At 33.6% G+C, this 25590-nt stretch overlaps 1 protein-coding gene across 27 annotated transcripts in view; it reads right to left on the bottom strand.

The window, feature by feature from the left end:
* Sox6 (SRY-box transcription factor 6) overlaps positions 1-25590 on the bottom strand; it is a 557563-nt gene that overhangs the window by 122478 nt on the left and 409495 nt on the right. For 21 of the 27 annotated variants that reach the window (XM_010615190.3, XM_010615191.3, XM_010615182.2 and 18 more), the window contains one exon: positions 150-273. In XM_010615190.3, coding sequence (XP_010613492.1) covers positions 150-273 — 124 coding nt within the window. The remainder of the gene's footprint in view (positions 1-149; positions 274-25590) is intronic. The other 6 variants (XM_010615180.3, XM_010615186.3, XM_010615201.3 and 3 more) reach the window with 1 other exon arrangement.

Here is a 25590-nt window from a genome sequence, read left to right as displayed (position 1 = left end):
GCTTCTTCCCACTTCTAATTTTACTTTAAAATATGCTTTGATGATCTCTTTATTCATAGTTCCCGTGTCCTCCTGCTTGTTATGACTACTGAACAAAATCATGTGGATCTGAACATTTCCAAAAGAATGTGAAATCTCTCTCTACTTACCTGGTTTGTATGTTATTCCAGGGGGGAAGAGGAATCCCTGTTGGGCAGCAGCAGCTGCTGCCAGGGTCCGCTGGTCATGTGGAAAAATTGGGATCATGAGCGGAGGCATGTGACCCTGAACCTGCTAAACAGAAGAGAGCCTATGATCAGACAGAGAGCAAATGCTTGCCAAGAAGTATTTGTTTTTCACTCCTGGTGGTATGCTGGTACCCACACAGTCACCCACCCCTCACCTCCTTCCAGATCTGCAAGCTGAGAAAATTCAGGAAAAATCCTCCAAATCCCTCTCCTTAGATGTCATTAGCATACCAAGGACATAACTTCATTGTAAATTTGCCTCATCCTTGCTTCTACCAGATGGTTGCTAATGGTTTTCTTTTCTCCTGATTTATTTTCCCTTTATTTTTTTCTTCTAAACAAAGAATGAAAAGAAATAAAAGTTTGCTGCTTTTCTCACAGTACAGTATCGAGACGTTTTGCCCTTTCACCTGCTTTATATTTCATGCTTTATTCTGAGAACAGTATTTAGTAATCTTGGTCAGAAAATAACATCTAATTGTCATATATTCCAAAAGCTGTATCTCCCCTGTTAGGGTATCTTATTTCAAAGCCTCACTCTATTACATGAAGCATATAGCTCTTCAGATTTAAGGCTACTACATCTTGGCTCCCAATTAAACTAATATTCTTTGCCATACACACCTTGACACAACATATAAATTGCTTGTCTGGCTAAGCAGTTTTATAGCTTTATGCACTACCATGTAGCTCAGTAATTATGGAGTTGTATTCAGAGAGCATTTCATAATAAATCCTACTATATCAAATTTCATTTGACCTCAATAAATGTATCAAAGAGCACAAAAATGCAAAATGGAAAATCTTCACTCTATATCAGTATTTGTATTCCATATAAAGAAAATAAGAGCTATGACAGAATCATGCTTGTGAAAATTACATTTTAATTTCCTAGCTCCCTTCTTTACTCTATGATTATTGCTTGACTCCAGGATAGCATGACAAGAAGGTTTTGTCCTGGCATTTAGGACACAGTTTTATAGGTTGAACTACAGTACTTTTCTCATTTAAAGATCAAAACTAAGATGCATCAAAAGAAGTGATTGTTCAGTGCAGTTAGAGCCTTTGACATGAAAGGGCTATATTATAACCTATTTAAGATATAAACCTTTATTCCCAAACCCTTCCCCTGCCGAAATTCCTAAATCTTCTCTTTTGGCATAATTCCAAATACTACCTGATGACCCTGTTTAAATAGCACCAACTTGCCTTGTCCTGTCCCTGTTCCCACTGCAGCCAGGGACACATTGCAAAAATGCTTCTGTGTGGGTCTAAGAGGTTTCATTACCAAGAGTTTTTCTCTAGGGACAGCCCTCAGATGTGGGTTAATAAAGGGCAAGCAAAAAAATAAACACTTTACAGTATTTTTCTAAATTCATTTCTCAGGAAAATCAACTTATAATAAAAAGGTCTTTGTGCAATTACTACCTTGCCAGTGGGGCGTGAAAGAAACTAGCTTTGAGCAGCTATTTCTTCCATTTTAGCTGAGGTAAGCCCAAGTTTTGTCCATTAGAGTACAAACTTAGCCTGCTTAAATTGGAGCCGATCCCCTAGTGCCCAGGTCTTGCCCTTAACCCTGGAGAAAAGCACTGGGCTTACTGTTCAACTGCAGCTTGCTGTGACCTGATACAACCTGAGATGTCAAAGACAATGGCACTGTTCTATACCAGAAAATAAGACACAGTATCTTTATGGGTGACCACTGGTTAATGCAAGAGCACACCCAAGGAAATTATTTCATTGTGCTCTAGAAATAAGGTCCTAGCACGTACTGAGGATGTAGTGCAGATGCTTCATACTCTAGAAAAGAGGAACAAGGAAGTGAGTCTGAATATCATATTTTTATTCTTTCCTTCTTTCATTTAATAAACGTTTATTAAGTTGCTGTTATCTGTCAGAGATCTTGGGAAGTAGCTCAAAAAAATTGAGGATGATTCGGCTTGGGAAAAAGATGGTATCAGGTTACCTTCAAATATTTGAGCAGATGATTTGTAAAAGAAGGATCAGATTAAGACTGACTATATTAGAGTAGAGAACTAGGGTCAAAAATAAAGAAATTTTAGGGTAGTTTAATACAAAGAAGAATTTTCTAATAATTAGTTATTCAACAGTCATTTTAATTAATGAGAGTGTGTCTTTCCCTCAAAGTGGTCAAGTAAACCTGTACACCTCTGTGTATAAGACATGTTTTAAATATGATAGATAACTACAAATTAGGTAATAAACTGTAGAGCCTTTTCAACTGTATAATTCTATGATGGTTTAAGGGTCAACATCAGATAGTGTAATACCAGTCATTCCTTCATTTAATCATTTCACACGTATTTATTGAGAACTCATGATGTCTTCACTTACAAACAAACCTGACAAAAATCTATATACTAGCATTCCCTTGGCCATGTGATCCTCAACAGCTATTTAACCATTCTGATCCTATTCTCCTTGCAAAACCTACTAATTAAACTACCTACATAGTCATTATAAAGATTAAGTAAGTAAAGCTGTAGCATAGTGCCTGACATAATAGTAATGTCACAGTAAATGCTATGTCTTTGCTTTTTTCCTAGTTTGTATATGCAGTACCAGAAAATTATCCATTGCTGATTTTTAAAAAAGAGTGGATCTTACCCATAACTCTACTTCAAGAAAACATGAGCTAACTAAATAATTCATTTTGGCAGGCAGAGGCTTGCCATGTTCTTAGCAGACACCATGCCTCACACTATCCTATCCCCAGTATCTAGAAAACTATGGAAAAAGAAGAGGTGGGATTAAAGGATAGTTAGAATATGTAATTTGGGCTTTTCAGTGTTATTCATTAAATAGCATCTTAAAATGAAAAATAAATTTATTTTTACTTTGGTTGCCAAAACTCTTTGGGTGATAAAACAATGTAGGATGATAAATGGCAATTATGAACCAGATATTAAATTTTTCAATCTGGATGTCTTCCTGAAATATTTCCTTTATAATTGTACATTTCCATGAGATAACTAAGTTAACTGTCTAGGGTCATTTTAATGTCAAAGAGCTACAGGTATTTCATAATAACAAACAGTAAGATTTTAGGGAGGTTTGTTTTTGCCTATCATACTCTACAAGGCAGGGTATATTAAAAATTTTAGATGCTATTACCCAGAGGTTGTTTCAATAAACTGGGCTACACAAGTGAAAAAGGAGGGGGACAGAAGACATGGTGAAAACAATAGCAATAATAGAATCATCGAGTTGGAACAAGGTTTGTAGATTATCTAACTTAGTGGTTCTCAAAGTGTAGTGCCTGATCAGCAGCCTTCACAACCATAGGAACTTATATGAAAGGCAAATTATCGGGCTGCACACCATATGTAGCAGCATTGGGTCCAAGAATCCAGATTTTAGTTCAAAATTTAATCTAGAGCAGTGATTTTCAAACTTAATATTTATCAGTGGGTACATGAAAAGAAAAAAAAATAATTTTCTTGGTTCCACCCTCAAAGACTTTGCACAAATCTGAGGTGGATCCCAGAGTACACATTCCTAACAGATTCCCATGAGAAGCTCATCCTGCTGACCCATTCACCATTCTCTGAGAATCGCTAATCTAGCCCCAAACTCAGAATTTGCAAACAGATGGCGAAAGAAGGTAAAAAGTAGAAGCTTCAGTTACAGCACTTGTGACAGAACTGGAACTACAGTCCAGAATTGTAAATTACCATACACAGTGCTTTTCCCTTTGTATCATATGGGCTTTGGTAACAGAAAAGAGAACAATCAATTGTATATATTGTTTTATCACAGAAAACTTACAAATCTCTAGTTAAAATCAATCTGTATATCTGAAGTATATTGTTAGAGGCAGTTAGAGTTGAATATTGACCAATTTTAAATACAATCCTTCCTTCCTTTCTCTTATTTTTACCCAGAGCATACCTATTTTTCAATACCCACTGTCATTAATTCTAGTAGCTTATTAAAATACCTTCATTGACAATGATAATTTAATTCCAAATGATTAAATAGTCCTTAATGTATTTGAAATCAAACAATAATGTGAAAAGTCAAAATGCCCTTTATTAAAAACAAGCCTAAATATCCAGCAGCAAGTTAGAATCTAGCCTGAATGCAAATGCTGGAAAGCTCCTCTTTTAGCTCTAATTACAGAAAGCCAGAAGAGCAGTAACGGTGATAAGTATAACCACCACAGCTAATATTTTTAATTGTTTCCTATATGATCAGCACTGGAATATCTCAAAACATCATGAAATACTTTCTGAAAAATAAAAAAATTCATGGGGCCGGGGATTTAGCTCAGCGGTTCAGTGGCCTGCCTTGCAAGTGCAAGGACCCAAGTTCAATCCCCAGTACCAATAAATAAATAATAAAAATTCATTTAGTAAGAAGGACAAAGCCATAAGAAGTTAAGTAACTTCATCAACTAAGAAGTTGTGGGTTCCATATTGAAGTCAAGATCAGGGCCAAAGTCTGTAGTTTGTCAGGGTCAAAGTTTATATTTTTAAGCACCATATTATATTGGGCACAAAAATATCTTTTGCTAGATGTAATTGATATAAGGAATGCAATTCTTAGCAATAACAATTATTTGACTTAGACTTTTATAAATAAAACTGTAGATTTATATGCAGTCATAATAAATAGTACATTGAGATCCCACACACTATTCACCCAGTTTCCCCCGTGGTAACACCTCGCAAAACTATACTACAATATCACAACCAGAATATCGACATTGATATGATCCAGTGTTGCCCCAGTGTATTAAAGAGATTATGTCCTAAAAAATTAGCAAGGATAATGAGGGACCCACCTACTGTCTACCATGAAATGCCCAGTTATAAGTTTTAATGCGAGTGACATGAGTGGAAAGTATGAATTAAAACTATTTCCATCATGACTTTGGTTTTACTGTGCTTACTAGAAGACTATTGGTCAAATGTGGGACAGAAATAGAAAGTGAAATCTAGGTGAAAAAAGATGAAGAAAGAGGGCTTGGTGTCCATACAAGATTCACAGAAACATCCAAAATATTTCCCTCTTATTGAAGTGGTGAATTACGGTGACTGCACTCAGTACCAGTGGTTAGGACAGATAAAGAATTTCGAAGACACAAAAAAACTACCTTGCCTTGAAGAATATAATCCAGCCTTTCCTCCTCCTTCCCATCATCCTATTTCCCCATCTGGTGATGTGCCAAGAAAGGTAGTCATGTTGGAAACAGCAACTCCCCAAAATATTTTACTAAAGAATGAAAAATAATAAAATTCCCCTCACTCCATCAAAGAGTAACCAGTCTCCACATGTCTTGTTCAAAAAGTTATCAACATTTCAAATAGCATCTTTTTTTCTTGAAAGTGTGACTTTCTCTAAGCACAAATTCAGATTCTTTAATTATCCTACAGAAAAAGAAGTAAAGCAGATTTTGTGTTAGTACAAAGAGTAAAATTTGATGTGGTCAGAATATATCCCAGCAAGAAAACTGCATTATTTTTATTGCTTTGGAAGTAAGCATTAATTGCCCGGGTATGGAATGACTAATGAGAAACCAGGAACCCCATTATGGGTGAACCTTAGTGTGCCATGAAAGGAATACACTGTCTAGCTCAAAGCACAACTGTCCATTAATTCTAAACTTCTACAATCCCTAACAAAAGCATTTCTCTTTTGGGGAGGGTGGGGAACACATTCTTGATCAAACAGGCTACATGCCCAGAAATTTTAATTGCTAGGGTATTCCTTGTGTATTTCAGAGAATCAAGATAGCAGCAGATGTGCCTGAAACACTTAGGTTCTGTCTCTCTCAATTCGTGAAACAGCATTGTTGCATCAACACTTATCCCCTTTGTTTTCTCTGTGCTAAGTTGTTGATGATGCCATTTTTTGCCATCTGCCCCAGAGCTTCATTAAAGATACATGAATGGGCTAACTGACCTGATATCTTGTGAGGAACAGGTGCTATTGTTTGTCCCTGAAGACTTGCACTAAAGATATGACTCAGAATACTTGAGAAAGAGCATCTGCAGCAGTCAGTCAGAGAGAAACTTGGCAGAGACCTAGCTGCCTGCTAATATGCAAACAGTGACACTCATGGGGGCTCATTTTCTCTTTCATGAAGATTATTTAACTTCTTTTAGTGATTGTCAATAAGTACTGGTATTGAAACTCATGTGCATATTAATGTCTATTACTCAGTTAAAGAGAGCGGACAAGTGAGAATCTTTTTAATGCTTTATTTCTGCAAAATCACACCTCATGTAGTTTAACTGGAGAAAGCTTCTTTAAAATATCAGAAGTATTTTCAATGTGTACACCATGACAGAAAGAAAGAGACCGAAAACACAAAGATCAAGACAGAGCAATTGAGAAGCAGGGAGGACATATGCTGAGCAGATAGACAGAAATAGGGAAGGGTCAATTTTCTAAATGACAATATTTTTATTGCAAAGAATAGCTAAGCCATTTGCATAAAGTGCTAACACTGCAAACTGCAGTATCTAGAACACCAAGAAATAAAAACCCCAGAAACCTTACATGAAAAGCTTTCAAGGTCAGAGAAATGTCTTCTTTCTGCCAAAAAGTGGGTATCAAGCCATAGTACGTGGGCCTCTGTTAATTCTGGAGTGTAAGGAGGGAAAGAGGCACATTTGATAGGATAAATTTATGTCTTAGTAGAAACCTTTTCCATTTCAAATATTTTGTAATTGTTAAATTGAAAATGTTGACCCTGCTCCATCCTTCCCTGGAAAACACAGTTGCCAATATCCTCAATCTCTTGGTTGACAACAGACTGAAGTATACAAAGGAGCCTTATTTGGATGCTGCCTACCTAGCTATTCACTAATTGCCTTGATTCATTAATCATCTCTTACCAACTAAACTGGGTGTTTTGAATAGGTGATGCGTTTATATTTTTATCTGTTCTATTGCCCTTATTATAATTATATAAACTCAGAAAGCATTTTGTATTAAATGATCAATGGCTGAGAACCAACCAGAGAGAGACCTTAGAGCTGATCTTCTGACTATAGGTCTGTGAGGAGTAATATTTTTAATACAACTACAGAAATTATTGAACTGTGATAGTTTTCACTCCAGAAGAGACCTTAATAATTAATGGCTTTTAAATACATCTTGATGTAGCCTTGCTTGCTTTTCATTTAGCAAATCTATAGCTGGTACAACTAATCAAGTACAGCAAATTCTGATTCTAGAGAACCTAACAGTCTCCAAAAGCATAATCAAACTGAAATTCCAACAGGAGCGAGTGTAGGACATATATTTTGTAGAAAACTTGAGAACATAATCCCATCTTCCCAGGTGTTTTCCCACCAATGTGCAAGGGCTACATGTTGCATGAATAATGTAATTTCACACAGAAAAGGATTCTTTGTTTCTACTTGTTATCGGTAAGCTATTCTCTCCCTTGTCTTCTTCATTTTATCCTCTATCCTCTCCCCTCTCTTCTTTTCCCTCCTGTTCTCTCCTTTCGTAGATGCCGTAAGGCATCGTATACAAAATATCTTTTAACCACTATTGATATTTTAATATAATGCAATGTCTTCCAGAACTATGGTACTACTATAACACTCTTCAAAATTCACACTAGAAGAGCCCTATAAAAGTAAAGCAAACTCAATATATTATCATTTAAAAGCACTCTTTTAAAAACTCAAGACTTTGATCTTTCAAAGGTATTTGTTTTAGTGAGAAGATTAATGTTGCGCTAACTTTACATTTACATGTGTACTTTTCTGTATATTACACGTCAATAAAAAGTTAATTTAAAGGGAAAAAAGAGAAAACAGCTCCAATAGTTTACTTCTCTTTACTAATTTAGGCTATTAAATATGTTCCATAAAATATTCAGAGAAGAAATGGAAAAGATACATCTTGCCTCTAACTTCATGATGTCCCTATCTCCGTTGCCAAGAATAAAGCATCAACCAAGGCAAACCTCTACCTTGTTTGGTTTTTAAATTCTCTTAATAGTCTAGCACTTTGCAGGCCCCTATGTTGGTTACACAGTATAGAAATGATCTTTGAGAGTAAGAGCACAATCACTCTATTCAGTCAGTGACACATGTTTTTTACAATCTTCTTTAGGGGTATAGCCAGAAAGAAATGTCAGCCATGAAAGAGTCAATCCTGACTTTTGTGTTAACACCTCTTTTTGTATCCTCAGCCTTCTGCATATACTTGCTCTATTTGCATTATTTAAATGGGTAAATATCTCATTAATTTACCAGGATCATCAATAGTCAAACAGCTTACATTCTCTCTCATTCATTTGTATATGTTCTGTGTAAATATTGAATTTTCCAAAAAAGATGGATTTAACACTAACAATACTAATTCCTACCATCTTTTACTTCTTTGCCCCTTATTCCATGAAATGAAGAGCTTGACACATTTGATGACTTCTTAGACTCTTAAGATACATGGCTAAAGGGGAAGTGGGAAAGGGAGGGGAAAGGAAATCAGGAAAAAGAAAAATGTGAAGAAAGGAAAAAATGGAAACAAAGTCTTTGTAAGTAGGGAAGGGTGAAGAGGGTGACAGGAGGGCAAGGGTAGGGGGAAAAATAAGAAGCAAAATATATCATGTAAAGGTACAAGATCCCAATGATAAATGTAACTATATTTTTTGCTTTAAATGTACCAATAAACAACTGAAAAAAAGAAAAATAAACTTGAGATATTTATAAGTAAACAGATGCACCTTGAGAACATAATGTTAAGTGAAATAAGTCATACACACAAGATTAAATATTGCACTGTTTCTCTTATATGAGAAACTCAATACACACACATATATATGCATACACAAATAAAGATAGATAAATAGGAAGTAGGGAGTTCAAATAATTTCCCAAATTACGTGTTCCATTGTTTAAAACATATTTTAATATATATGCTAATTTGTTTCATTTATACAACTAGTTTTTCTCAGTTCATTGAAAAGTTTTGTGCTATTATTTGTTTGCTTTTATGTCTTATACCATGAGTAACTACTTTGAAGATAATGACGCAGAGTATATTAACTATTGTTATTCTCTCATTATTTTGTTATAAAAATTTGTTTTATTTTTTTATAAAATATTTTAAAAGGAAAAAAAAGAGAAAGAAACATATTTCCTAAGAGAAGAGAGCAGGGCCTGTCATATTCTACTGCAATGAAAGCCATTTATTGTGTATCTATTGATACATGCCCAGTACAACGCTAGGGTACTATAAATATAAAGATGCCTTACATATGTCCATAGTGTTATTTTATCAGACCAGTTAGTTTTCACTGACATACTAGGTATAAATCATCCAGTTGTTTATCTTAATTTGGAATAATGTCAACAGAAAAGGGCAAGATTTGCCTAGAAAGAAAAATCAAACTAGGCAAAAATTCCACTAGGTATCATTCCATGGTCTTTCTGGGGTCTATACCCTACAAAATTTTTTAGAGTATTTATGAGGACAGAAGTCAGATTGCTTTCTAAAAAAGATGATAAATGTTAATTAAATGTGTTTAAATTTTCTTACCATGTTTTAAGAAACTCTCACCAGGAGGGAAACAGAATATCCTGGCCATAAAGAAATTAATAAAACATGTTATGCAAAAGTAAAATTTATGATTCATTTGGAATTAGCTATCTACCACCTTTTGAATCCATACAAATGCATAATCTTGTCAATTAAATATTATTGTTAAGGCCTAGTAGTATGTTAAAATCACTTTAAAGTGCAACTAAGGAAAATTCATGTGTGTTTATTACTCCTTAAGGATCTATTAGTGGGTATTTTATTCAGATTCGTGCTGTAAAATCTGCATAAACTCAGCATATTGTTATCCCCATGTGTGCATTTGTTTGGTTAAAGCAGAACAGCAAATCTCAATTTTTGCAACTTCTGGAAAAGTCAAGAGAACTAAAACAGTCTTAATTTTAATCAGATACAAACAGTTATCACTACAGAACTGAAGAGTTGACTATTATGCAAATAGTCACAGTTAGTGGTCACCAGGCCATCACAGAAGACTGAGCTAGTCAATTATTTTGGATATTTCCAAAGACTAGTGAAGATGAATGTTTCTTATTTCACCCTGTCTTATTTCCAGAGAAGTATGAAACATATTAGAGACTAATGATTGTTGTTCTTAAATGGATACCTCATTAAATACACAATGATCAAAGTGTTTTGCCAAGATAAAAATTAATTTTTTAAAATTCTGTATAAATTCCACATAAGTATGTTAACATTTACGAAGAATGTAGCATTCCTCTCTTTGTAACAACCAAATCCAGATATAAACCTTTCATAAACTTTTGACCTGTAATGAAGGCAATCTGGCTTTTACCCCTGAAGTATTTTACACAAGCTTATTCAGTTAGCAATGACCAGGGTTCAATTATTAAATTCCTCATCCAGAAATGCAGGTTTACATTTTAAACTGCAGGACTTGTTAAAATTATGCACAAGCAACTTAAAGGCAGGGACTTTGTATTTCCCTAGTGTTCTGTAAAAGCCCTTGCACAGAGTAGGGTCTCAACAAATATCTGTTGTATAAATGCAATAAAGAACTTCTATTCTATGTAACTGAAAATAATGCCACAACTATTCAGGTGATTTTTAAAAACCAGTCAAAGTTCTTTCATCACTTAAAGCCTCAAATCAAGGCAACATGAATATAAATCTATGTTAAACATATTTCATCATATTAATTTTTTTTTGGCTACACCAAAGTCTACTTTTTGTCTGAAAGTTGGTAAAAAAATTTAAAGATTGACTTCATTTGTTTCAAGATTCTTTTAATGACTGGGCGCTTATATTCTGTTAAAATTCCTCTATAGTTATAGTTCAGAGATGTCTCTAAGCTTCTTTAATAATTTCAAAGTAATCAATTATGTTGAGGGTAATGATAAGATGATCTCACTAGAAAAGCTAGGAACATAATATTCCAAAGTGATAAGAAAATGTTTGTTTCATCACAGTTTTGCATAGGTTCTGAAATACAGAACGAATGACAGAACAACACTGAAGTATCCACTCTCTAGGAGAGCAGAAGCAGTTCCTTCTTAAGCAGGGAGGCCTACAAAACACCACAGGAACTGCAAAGACAACATGAAGAAGATGTCTAAGTTATCACCAGCTGGGTTCAGCCATGGCAAATGAATCCTTTGGAAGTATGTGTGAGAGATGGTGCCCATATGGGGACTGAGGGCAAGGGTGATCTTCATGAAAACAAAAGCAAAGGACACTGAGTAAAGACATCAGCAGTGGCTATAACCCCAGGCCAAACAATTTTCAGGTTTTTAGTCTTTATCACATTCCAGTCTCTTCAGTAAAAAGTTAATGACATGCACTGTCATGTCATTTTGTGGTACAACCTGAGTCCCTGCCCCTCCTGCCACATGCGCATCAAACTCACAGGAACACACTCCCTTTCCCTCACACACTCCTGTATCTCTTACCCAAGCTCAAGAAACGAGTCAATACTGATAGTAAGTTAACATGCTGATTTTTATGTCTTTGTGTTATTATTTAATACTATCTTCATATAAAGTAACTTAGTTACAATAAAAGAGTCCCTTTTCAAGAAGGTAAGGTCTAAATTTCCTAATCTAGTGGCACCAAAATTGCTCTACAAGATGTTTTTAATGTACACTTAAGCCTCTTTCCCTGCTTCTATTACTCAAGATCTTTCTTATTTTGTTTTCAGTAGCTTCTAAGCCTCTGTTCATGCCTATTTTCTCACTTGCCATTCAGGATGATCGGGCCTCTCCTCTTTTGCTTTCTCAAACTTGACCTAAACTTCACGATTCAGACCCATTCAACACCACTATGAAAATTCCCTAATAGTAAATTTCTGTTCTTGTAAAAAATACCTTGAATTTAACATACTGTGTTGAATCATTTAATGGCTTTTCCATGTGGTTACATTGATTCATTCATTAAATAAATGTTTAATATCTGACATCATTCTAGGCACTGAGATAGCAACAGACATATTCTCTTTACCATCAAATATATATTCTTGGCATGAAAATACACATAACATATAATAACATGATAGTTGATAGTAAGTTCTAGGAAGAAAAATAATGTGTGATAATAAGTATGAGACGTGGTAGAAAGGCAGAGAGTTGGAGGTACGAGTCAGAGAGTTGAGAGGTCTGTTCTGGATAGGGATGTTAGAGGAAAACTTCCTTGGGAAGATAATATAATTCAGGGCTGAAGAACTTGAGGAAATGTTACCTGAGATTAACTGAGAGAAAAACAACTTGGGCAGATGGCTGTGAGTGCAAAGCCCTGAGATAGCAATGATTTTGGGTTAGAGGCCAGGAAGGGCAGAAAAGGGTAAGCAAAAGAGTGATAGAGGAAAGATTAGAAACACAGTTATAAATAAGATCCTTCAGGACCATGTGTAATACAGTAAGGAACTTAGGTTTTATTCTGAGTGGGATGGAAAGTCCCCAGAGGGTTTTAAGAAAGAGTAGTAGAATGGGACCTAATTTAGATCAATAAATATTGGTATGGTTGCTGTGAGGAAAACTGCCAATAACAGGGCAAGAAAAAAAGTAAAGGTCAGCAAAGAAACTATCTTATTAGTCCAAAAGTGAGGATAATGTTAGTTTACATCCATCTTACACATATTTTCTGCTCAAGGAAAAGGACAACACCCTGTTGACTCAATCTTAATATGTTGCTAGAGCCTTCAAATATACTAGGCAGAGTACACATGTGATTGATTGACTGACTAAAACATGATATCTGTATAGAAAGAAGTATGGCTTCTCTTATATGAGAAACTCAAAATATAAATAAAAAGCAAAACAAAAGATAATTATAAGAAATAGAGAGATAGATCTTTTGCAAATGGGAAGGGGACCAAGAGATAGAGGGTTTGGAAGAGATAGGAAGGGAACAGTTGAGATGTGTTATGTACATTACCAACTATGTGATCACTATGCACTGCAAATATGTACTGATAAAAATTAAAAATTGAAAAAATACAAGTATAAATTCTTTAATGCTTACAGGGAAGAAGAGTACAAGAAATTAAAATCCAATTGGAAATGACTATATCATTGTAACCCTTTTAAACAAGTATGATGTCTTTTAATAAAATTTAAGGCAGCAGAGCAGCTTATTGACAGAAACTGAAAAGGCAGATTCTTAATTCAACCTGGGGGAAAATAAAGGAATATTTAAAATAATTCAAGTTACTCACTAATCTTTATTTAGGAAAACATCAACAGTAAGTAAAGATTTCAAAAACATAAAATTTAATTTGTGCAAACTCATTTAAAAACTTCTCTTAGTTTCCCTTTTGTGGTATAGTTGAGATTAATGTCATATTTACAACTTAACATCTGATGCTACCGTAACTTACCTCTCAGATACCCTTCTATTATAAAAATAGTCCAGTAGCATTGTTTAGGACTGATTGGCAGTAAATCAATACAATCAATAACTCAACAACTCAATGAAACCACAGCTGAAAAGAAATAAGAAAATCTCAAGGAGAAATGAAAAGATATTGGTTCACTCGGGTCAAGAGAAACAAATAATCAGAATTCACAATGGAAAATTAATATATTGAATCTTCCACATGTTCTTAAAGAAATCTTAGTAAAAAATTTAAAATTCCTTTATTCATTATTTTAAATATTAATTTCTTTACTTTAGTTCATCAAAAGCACAATATTGTATTGCCCTTCATGACGAGTTTTAATGATGAGTACATAAAGACGACAGGAAATATTTCATGTCTTAGATTAAAAATTAGGCCCTTTGTACCACCAATAACCAAAACTATCACCAAACAAGTTTGTCCTAACAACAGATGTTGAAGAAACAAACAGAAAAAGAAGAGGAAAGAAAAGAAAAAATGTGAAAGGAAAACAAAGGAAATTTAAATAAGTAAGAGAGTAAAAGCAAACAAGAAAGAATGTTATGGAATTTAAAATAAATAAGCATCATCTGTTTTAGCCACAATTTTGATTCAATTACTGACCACTCTGTCCCTTCCTTACCAAATGTTTTCTGAAATCGTGTTATTCTTACCTTCCAAATATTTTTAAGTATCAAAATGATACCTAAAATGCTTTTTACAAAATATTACTACTATAAAAACTTTAATTAAAATTTAATTATAAAAATTTAAATTAAGATCATATGGTCAATCTTATTCTTAAGAACTCATGATTAAATTTAAATTCGAACAAAATTGAAGAGTCATGGATTTAGATTGCTAATCAAGTTAGTATAAACACAGAGACAAACTATTAGTTACTAGTTACTCCTGATTTTGGAAGAGTTACACGATATTACTATAAACTATAGGTATAGACATTTTTCTAAAATCAAGTCTACCGATTTTGCAACAGGTCAATTTAATTTTATAAATGCCTGTGGTTAAGAAAGTGAAACAAAGAAAGGGACTCCAACTTTCTTCCCCTCCCTCTCTACACATACAAAAGGGGAGAACAGAAAAGATGTTTATTTAAGAATTTTTTTAACTCTTAATTTCATTATCCTCTACCCACCAATTCTCCAACAGCTAGAGCACCAACCTTATTTTTAACTGAAAATTACGATACAGAAGAAAAAGTATAGAAGCATATATGTGGATATTACAGAACTGATATATATAACATTAAGTCTATTCCAGAATATTCAGAGCTCAAAGCCACAGCACTTACGATATATGAGGCACATTGTAAAAATTGATCCACATTTTGAATTTTTTTACTGTGGGTAACTCATGTTATATCTGAATTCTTAAATATGTAGTTATTTATTTGTGACAGGTATTTTCCAGGTCTGTATTATCACATCCACAATAATCTAGAATTGTGACATTCAAAGCTACAGGCACCTTTCTGTAGACCCACATGAAATTCCAAAAAATGTGTGAAACAAAACCAAACTCTTTAACTCTTTTTCATTTAACATTAAAAATCTCCAACTTTTCTTGACTTAACCGTAAAAAGTCCTTGTTAGTTCCTTTAATACTGCACTATGACTATAGTTTCCATGGTAGAATAAGGAGTCAGATCTACATAGAAATTATCAGCCAATAACAATAGGTCTTTGTCTGGCTGTGACTACTTCCCTCCTCTACAACCAGTCCTTATCTGGCTCAGGAAATGCCTGTTTTAACTGACAGGTAGGAGATTAAATCTACAGCTGCTGAAACACAATCTCAGCTCTGTTAGATAGGCTTTCATTGAAAAGCACTACAAACACATAATTTGTTTATGTTGTACCAGCAATCTCTGACAAAGCAGACTGTCTAGCTGAGACAAATGTGGTTAAACCCATTTATTGTATTATTTCTGCTACACAGAACAAGCTCTTAAAACACAGAAACTAGACAAGGCACAAAGCTGTAGCTGTCTAAAGAAATCAAGAATAGATGACTTCTTGTTACACCAGCCCCTTTTACACAGAAAGCATGTTCTCCCCAAGAAAATATCTATTCCAATTTCTCTTTTAAGTGTGTGGTTCAATTATGTTTATACTTTCAGTTTTTAAAGTTTCTTTTGTTCCTTCCAGCATAAACAGGCATAAAATCAACTAATCACTGAATATACCTAGATGTAAGAACATGATGAATATTTATATCAAATGCTTATATTACCCCTTCAAAAATACCCATAATGAAAAATTCTGATGACAATTCATCCTTTCAGTATTTATTGCAAATTCTGATAATGATATTTAATTTCTCTATTTCATTTGATAAAATAACTTTCTAACTCAAAGCATATGAATAGTAGTTTCTTTAAAACTAAGGAAACATGCACAAAGATATCTTATTATATAAAATGTTAAGGGAAGTGGTTTTAACAACAAGTACAATGAAAGCAGCTAGTTAAGTGATTGTGAATTTATTGCTCCAAGGTGGTAATGGTAACTAGAAATATAAATTCTTTTTTTATATCTAAAATTTATTCTTCAGGTGTACTTATTCAGCTCTAACTAGCATTCTGAATATAATGTTTAAAATACACTGTAAAATTAGTAATAACTAAAGGTTAAAGTCTTTACCTATGTATTATGTCCTAAGAGTATAATCACTGATAATGAAACAACAGATGGTACACAGTATGGCTTTAAAAACAAGAAAACATATGTTATAATTCAAACTTGTCAAAAAAAATGTAGGCAGAGTGGCATAATAAACATAAATACTACAAAACTATATTTGAAACATAGCCAAAAGGATTACAGTTAACCATTCTCAAACATGTCACCATTCCCTAAAATCTTATTTTATTTTTACTTTATCATCATCATAAAACATGAAAGTGAGAAAATAATCTTCCAAGTTAGAACATATGTTCCACTAGGAACTCTGAATTAGTCTTAAAATACAGAAAGTATGCAATAAACTAGCTGAATCCATGGGGTCTCCCTCAAACAGCATAGATAATGAGGGGAATCCATAATAGACATAAACAAACCCAGAAAGATGTCTAGACCCCACATCATTATATATGATATATGTCTAAGATATATGGACATACATTTGAATGTTCAAGTTCAAACTTGGCTCTATTAGACTGATTCAGTCACAGCATGGGGTTTCCTTAATAAACAAACCTTAGTGTTGGAAAATATTGGGGACTCAAATCATGTATTATGTCCCAGCTAGTTAAATATGTGGTGATCTAATGTCCTGAATTCCTTGAAGTTCTCCTATAACAGACTGTAAATAATAAAGAAAGCCATAGCCTAGAAAAACATACAGAAGTCTTAGATTTTTGCATTACAAGTTGAGAGTAGAATTATACGATGCTAGCATTTCAACTTATGCTCCAAAGAAAATTTGTATCTCTCATTAAAAAATAGAAATAGCTTTAATAATGTGGGCTTCGGGTTATATTTTACAGTATTCTTAAGGATATTGAATATATTCACATAAAAGATGTACCATAATTATCTCAGTACATAAGTTCTTTGCCATGTTTCACACACACACACACACACACACACACACACACACATATGTTAAAAGATTTAACTCACCCTAGAACTACAGGTTTTTAAAACCAAAATAGTTTAGAAAGATATTTTCCAAACTTTCATTTTAAACATAAATATAAGACCCATATAAAAGGGACTTGCCAAAATCACAATACTTGAGAATAATAAACCCAAGTTGAAAATGAGGTCTTTGTCTCTGTTTACCAATTGCACAAAATCATGAAATTGGGTTTTCAGATATCTAGAGACTAAGATTTAGAGACTAAGTAGTTCAGTGATTCTCATCTGGCCAAGGACCTCTCATGAGCTTTCTCAGAAATAAATATATGCCTTCTCCCTCCTTGCCTAGAAAACTACAGCATCTAGAGCTAAACACCACACCTGACAGAGGATAAACCTGATACACAGAAGGATAACATGTGACTCTCCAATGGCAACATGATTAGTCAGATTACTTAAGCTAGAACTAGATCTGCTAATTTCAAGTTCAGAAATTCTCATTTTTATTTCCCAGCTTTCCTTTGTCCTTTTTAGATGTAGAACTTAAATACAAACATACTCTTTCTTCTCACAACCTCTTCAATCTAAGCATAATTTCTTAAAAAAAACTTCATATTATGAGGTGAAGATGAAGGTGAATTCAGTTTTTCTATAAACATTTTGGCAACATTGGTACACAGTGACAGATAATTGCCTTTCTTCCTCTATTCCTTCATTTGTCCCACTACCAAGTTTGTATACCTGTGACATACATTAAAATAAATAATGTATTATCCTCTTTTTTAAAAAAAATGTATAAGACTATGAATTCAGGGAACAGAATTATAATTTCTCAATTCATCTTTCTCACAATTTACAGTTTTACAAAAACACTTTTTAGCAAAATATAAATTGCACTATTTTCCTGATGGTCATGGTGCTAGGTTTGATAAGCATAAAATAGGCTGACAGAATATGACAATGTATAAAACGGATTATTCATTACAACCAACTGGGTTTATTTTTGGAATGCAAGGTTGGTTTAACATTTGAAAATAAGTCAATATAATTTATCATAATAGGAGAATGAAAAGGCAAAACTCATCTTAATAGACATAGTAGAAACATTTAGAAAAATCTAAGACCTATTAATGATAAAAATAAGTTTTAGAAAATTTGAATGGAAGAGAAATACCTCAACCTAATTATGGGTATATTCAAAACAAAAACCCTATAGTTCAGTGGTGGCAAACTTACACCGTCCGTGCCTCAGTAGGTTGTTTGTAACACTGAAAGCTCTAAAAGAGTTGCCATCACTGCTATAGCTAGTATCCAACAATCAATGGTGAGAGGCTCCTTGATATATATATATATATATATATATATATTTGGTGAAAACAGGCAAAAATGCTACTTGCATCTCACTTTTGTTCAATACTGTACTGAATTTCCTAGCTGGTGCAATAAATAAAGCAAAATAAATAAAATGTACAGTGTGAAAAGAAGTAAAACTGCTTTTATCTGCAGAAAACGTAATCACAGAAAACCTTAAGGAACCTTTAAACAAAGAAGCAACCAGAACTAATAAGCAAACTCATAATATGAAAAGCCACTAACCAAAATCAGTTGTTTTTTACATACTAGTAGCAAACAATTAAAAAAAGACATTTAAAAAACTCCATTTACATTAACACAAAATACTTAGAAAGATTTAACTAAAATATATGATCTCTACACTGAAAGCTTATAAAACATTGCAAAAATATTGTACAGCATGAAAACATAGTTAATAGCATTATATTATAAACTGGTAATCTGCTAAGAGAATAGAGTTTAGATGCTTGAATCCCCTACAAAAAATAATTATGGGTGATGGATAGGTTAACTTGCTTAAATGTAGTAATTGCTTGAATATATATACATATATACATATATATATATATATTAAAAGAGCACGTTGGACATTTTAAATCTATATCGTTTTTAAAGTGCTATAGAGAGATCTAAAGAACCAAAATAAATGAGGAAACATATTTATAGAAGACCTAATACTGTATTGTTTGAAAAAGACAAAAATTCTTCTTAATCTATAGATGCAACAAAATACCAAGTCAATCAAAATCCTAGTAGCAGGATAGGGATATATGTAGCTCAATGGTAGAGTACTTGCCTAGTGTGTAAGGTCCTGGGTTTGATGCTCAACAGAAAAGGAAGGAAGGAAAGGAGGGAGGGAATGAGGGAGGGAGGGAGGAGAAGAAAGAGGAAGGGAAAAACAGAAGGAGGGAAGAAAAAAAATTCCATCTAATTCTACATTTTGAATAGAAGAAGAAAGTTGGAGAACCATGTAAGTTTTCAAGGCTTACTATAATGCTATTTAAATTATGGTGGTATATATTTCCATGCCATAAAACAGTGAAACAGAATACAGAATACAGAAATAGATCCACACTTCCGTGGTCATTTGATTTTCACAATGATGCTAAGGTAATTCAATGGGGGAAAGGCTATTCTTTAAAATAGATTTTGCCAGAAATAGGTATCTATATGGGAAAAATGAGTCTAGCCCTTTATCTTATGTTATACACACAATTTAACTAAAATGGATTAAGATCTAAACATAAAAGTTAAAACTAGAAAACATCTAAGAAATTATAGAAGAAAATCTCCATGACATTGTATTAGGCAAATATTTAAAAGCAGAACATATCTCGCAATAGAAAAGAGAGGTGACAGATTGCATGTCATCAAAATTATAAACTCTTCACTTTAGAAAACACAATTTAAAAGGCAATTCATGAAACTGGGAAAATATTGCAAAAGAAAATATTTTAAAACTTTTACAATAATAATAAGATAAATTTTAAAAGGTGTTAAAGATTTGAATAGACAATTCTAAATAGAAAATACATGAAATGCCAATGAGTACATGATAAGGCATTCAACATTACAAGTTATCTCAGAAGTAAAAATCAAAGCTATAAGATACTCCTAAAATTCACTGGAATGGTAAACATTAAAAAGATTAACAATAACAAGTGTTGGCAATGATGCAGAACAAATGGAACTCTTCATATTGCTAATTGGAATTAAAAGTGACACAGCTACTTTCTTATAAAGCCATTTCTTCAAAATTTAAACATAAAATTTCCATATAATCTAATAGTCCATGTATTTTAAAATATTTATATAAGAAAAATGAAAACATATATGTACATAAAGACCTGCAACATTAGGCATAATAACCAATATCCAGAATAAACCTAATGCCCCTCAACTGGAAAACTGATAAATTATAGTATGTATTTTCTGTGGAATAGTACTTAGCAGTGTAGAGTAACAAAATATACCCCACATCATAAAAGAATTTTAAAAACATGTTAAATGAAAGAATTCTAACATAAGACTATATACTGTATGAGTCCCCTGACACGAAATTTTAGAAGGGGCCAAAGCGTAGTGACAGAAAGCAGATCAGTGAATGAGTTAGGATTTCTGGAGGAGAATCTAACTTGGATATAAGGAAATATTTCAGGACCAAAATGTTATGTATGGTATATATATAGAATTTAGCACTTAAAACTGCTGTTTTATTGCATGTAATTTATACACCAGTAAAATAAAAACTACTTTGAAAAGTAGGAAAAATTTAAACTGTCCCATGAAGTAGAGATTACTTTCCATTGTACAGAAAACAGATGAAGAGATTAAGTTATTTACCTAAGACTGTAGTTAATAAGTGGCAGAGCCAAAATCAAAATTTTATATCTTCTGCAGATCACATGTTGTCCAGAATTTTACAGCTGATTCCCTTTTTAAAACAACTTATTTTTGTACCTAAGAAGACGTTGATGTGATAAACGGTCTTTCCTTTGAGAGTAAAGTATAGTAACAATTTCCCTGAGAAAGAGAAAAATCTACTGTAGTATTGGGAAGATAGTTCCACCCACAAGTCCAGGCTCAATATGCGGCCCTCCTGAGCTATCAAGTTGCTTGTTTCTGTTTTTGTTTTCACTTACATTAGCTTCTCCTGTATGCTTTTCAGTAGCTTGGGGAAAAAAAATGGAATTTTATACTACAAACCCCTGAATTCATAGAGTACTGCAAACCTGCACAACCTATTCCTTAGTCTCAGCAGTTGATCTTTCAAAATGATACTAACATAAGGATGAACAAGCAAGAGTAGAAAGATTTTAGTCACTTTTAAAATCTGAAAAAGTCCAGAGACTACTGTGACAGAACGAGCACTGGGAAAAAGAGTAAGACCTGACTTGAAGTCAAAGATGTGGTTCAGACTCAGTAATGTAATAAATGGCTTCATTTCAGATTTCTTCTTATTAAAAGAGGTTAGACTTAATCCATTGATTTAAATATGTTAATTTCAAAACAGTTTAGTGGTATCTTAAAGTAGCATACTCCTTGTATAGAGATTTCAGCATCTTGAAGTGTGTGTGTGTGTGTGTGTGTGTGTGTGCGCGCGCTCTTCATTACACTTGCTCTCTCCCCTTAGATAGTCATTATGCCATGAGGGAAAGAGTAGCCCTTTCCCACTACTACTCCTGTTTTCCTGGAAAAAAAAGTTTTGGGGAAGTGTGTATATGAGACTTGAGAATTATGAACACATGTTTCTAAGCGTGGGTAGGAGGAACATGTTCTGAGAAGTACAGTTGGGATTATCCTATTCTATAAAGATTTTCTATAGGAAGACTAAGTGAAGAAATATCTCACAAAACAAAAAACTCAGTATTTTCATCAACATATCTTAGGGGAAAGTTAACAGTAGAGAATCTGAATTATTTTATCAAGCACAAAAATAAGAGAGAGACTGAAGACCTAATGACAGATGCTAATCTGAATCTTATGACATTATAATAACATTATCATGTTATTATACTGCTGTAAGCCACTACAGTAATTGCATGGGTGATGATAATAGTAATAATAATAATAAAGGAGACACTGATACAGCACTTGCAATGTTCCAGGCACACTTCTAAGTGCTTTACATGCATTAACATGTTTAAATCTCAAAACATGTAGATGAGGTAGGTACTATTATTTCTCCCACTTTATAAAAGCGGAGAAATGCTTACCAGCTCACCTCAAGGTCAGGCAGCTAATAACTGAAGGGTTTCTGATTTGAATCCAGGCAGTCTGGCTTCAAGACCCTACCAATATACTGTACTGCCTAATGATATGTAGATTTTCAACCCTGGGGTTTCCAGGCACATTTTAGGAGTGAGAATGATAAAGAAGTAAAAAATGAGAGGGAAGTAAAGAGAGTCTTGCAAAATTGCTTAGAGAGGGTATATTAAGTGTAAATTAGTATGTATAAGTGTACAATGTCATAAACCCATTATCATGGACATATACTTGTGATTCTGGTTTTACTGTGCCTTTAAAGGCACAAAACAGAGTTCACAGTGCTTCGTTAAGAGTGACTGGCTTTGTGCTGTCATTTCCACACCACCTAAAAAAAACCTCACAAATATTTAATAATGCATATATTCACAGAGAAAAAATTGTTTTTGTTTTAATATGCATCTAAATTGAGATTTCTTGAACATTAAATACTTCTATGAGGGTTTTTTTTTCTTGCTTAGAGGGCACATGGGTTTAAAAAGATTAAAAACCACTAAACAAGAAAAAGTCTAATGCTTAGATATTAGGAGACTAGGCTGAAATACTGATTCTTCTATTATCTTACTTATGGACCAGTAGGTTTTAGACTTTTTACACATAAGTGAAAATTTTATATTTCTACTGTTTAAGGAATCAGGGTGAATCCCACTTAACAGGACTTTCTTCTTTCTGGAGTAATAAAATATTCCATACTTATTCTGTATTTTCCTTTCCCCCAACCAGACTTGGGGGAATAGTATTTCGAAGACAAGATCTAGGTGCAGAATGTTTATAGAAATTACCTGAAAAAATGAAGTACTATGCAAAGGTACATTATTTCTCTGTGTTTACTATAAAATACTTATTTGTAAATCAGGATTTTGTTTTTAAATTTAGAGCTTCACTATAGTTCTACATATAGAATTCTTTCTAGGAACAAAGAAGTTTAAGAAATGTAACTATTACTTGTTGAAGACCTAAAATGTTCCAGTAAATACATGCTGTTTTCAGACTTTATCTCTATCCACATAACAACAGTGCCAGTTGAACATCATCATGCCTAGATTAAACAGAGCCTCAGAAAGGTAAAGGACACAGAGTTACTAAAGTGACAAAAATGCAGGATTCAAAATCAAGGGATTCTGGAGCCAGGGATTTAGCTCAGTGGTTCCAGCACCTACCTCACAAGCACAAGGACCCAAGTCTGATCCCCAGTAAAAAAAAAAAAATCAAGTGATTCTGATGGCTCGTTACTAAAACCATAAGATCCCATCAAGGAGTCATGCGTTCCCATGTCTCTTCAGTTTCCTTCAATACAGAACAATTATTCAGTTCCTTTTGAACTTCATGACCTTAACAATCTTGAAGATATCAAGAAAGTTATTTTGTAGATTGCCCCTGAAGTGTTTTTGCTTTGTTTTGTTTTTCTCTAATGTTTCCTTATGATTAGTTTCAGGTTACACAATTTTGGCAGGCATATCACAGAATTTGATACCAGAAAAATATCATGGAATAGAGCTGTGGTTTTCTCATCACATCCTATCAGGTAGCATAGAAAACCAATTTATGCCAACCCTGTTAGTGTCACCTGAGTGGGTATCCGCCGGGTTTCTCCACTACACTGTTACACTTTCCCTTTGCATTCTCCTAAGTATCCTGTGGGGCAATACTTTGAGACTGTGTAAGCATTCCTTACCCAACTCCCCCCAGTAGTTTCAGAATCCCCTCATATTTTATATTTTAATTTATTACTATTATGGTTGCCAAATGGTTTTCTCTTCATGATATGTTACATATTTCTTAGTCGGCACTCTTATAAAGAAGAGCTTTCTCTTTCCCACCTCTTTTCTTGTAGATTTGTGGATTCTTATTTTCTTAAATGGAATAAATCCATTATTATGCATGAATTGTGCAAGATATGAACACAGGTTGCCCATTCAAGCTGGACTGTGCATCCTTTGGTTATACCCTTGTAATTCATTAAGCACTTCCTCACTTTTTGGAGTACTAAAATGTTCCAGATTTATCCTGTATTTTCCTTTCCCTAGACGAGAATCAGAAGAATGGTATTTAGAAGACAAGATTTGCGTGCAGAGTATTTATATTACCACTCAGATATGCTTTACTCCTAGACCCTCTCAGTGAACAGAGCTAAGAAATATATCTATGTATATATTATATATGCTTATACCTAGAGTCATATTATAGATAGATAGATAATAGATAGATAGGTAGATAGATAGATGATAGATAGATAGGGACATCTCCATATAACTATAGTCATAGATAGATACAAAACCATAAAATCACATTGATATTTATAATTCCAATCTGATGACAGAGAATTTAATTTGTCTTCCTCTATTCTTTTTGTAACTCTCTTGCCTACAAGAGTGAAAAACCTGGATCCCATTACACACACATGCACACACACACACACATACACATGCACAGAACACATAAACACATTTTATGTACATTCATACTTTATATATATATTTGTACTTTATATACATATAAGTATATTGCATACATATGTTTGTATACATATATATACACACAAGCATAGATACACGCTTATTTTCTCTGTCTCCTTTACATTACCAACTTATATACAGACCTTCCTGGTCCACTTCGGCAATTGACAGCCTTTAACAGTAGGCCTCAACTTTTACTGAGCAAACTTCACAAAATAAATCACTCTCCCTACAGGGCCCTCAACCCTTACAGGCCTGCCACATCAACTACCTTTTTCCCTTGGACCTGCCTAATGGCATTTCAACTGAATTAGACACAGTAGGAGGAAAAAAGGTAGGAAGAACCCTGATATATTTGATTTGTGTCCCTTTTCCTATTAATAATTATATCTTCCCTTTCATTTAAGTGGGAGGCAGCAAAGCATAGTAGAAAGATAATAGAGACATAAGTTTGATATCTGACTATCACTAGTAGATGGCTACTTGGGTTTTCTCACCTGTCAAATGGTGATAATAAAACCCGTATTGCTGCATATTCATTAATATTAAAGAAAATGCACAAAAGATGCCTGCAGATGAAACCAGGAATTATAACTATTCTTGAATTACAAAACTTAGATGGTTAGCACTAAAATAAAGGCATATACTGTACATGATTACACCTGAGTATTAGTGGCTAGCAAGGTAAAATACTAACAAGGACAACAGCAGGATTAATTTTTGAACTAGATCTTGAATTTGATTTTGAACTAAAGCACACAAGAACCTGGCTATGGGTCTTCGGTGCTATGTTCTGCCGAGGGCAATAG

The sequence above is a fragment of the Fukomys damarensis genome, unplaced genomic scaffold (genome assembly GCF_012274545.1).
Source record: "Fukomys damarensis isolate Sample0158 unplaced genomic scaffold, DMR_v1.0_HiC HiC_scaffold_16, whole genome shotgun sequence".
NCBI lineage: Eukaryota > Metazoa > Chordata > Mammalia > Rodentia > Bathyergidae > Fukomys > Fukomys damarensis.
Note: the sequence above shows the minus strand (reverse complement) of the source record. Positions and strands in the feature narration are given on the sequence as shown.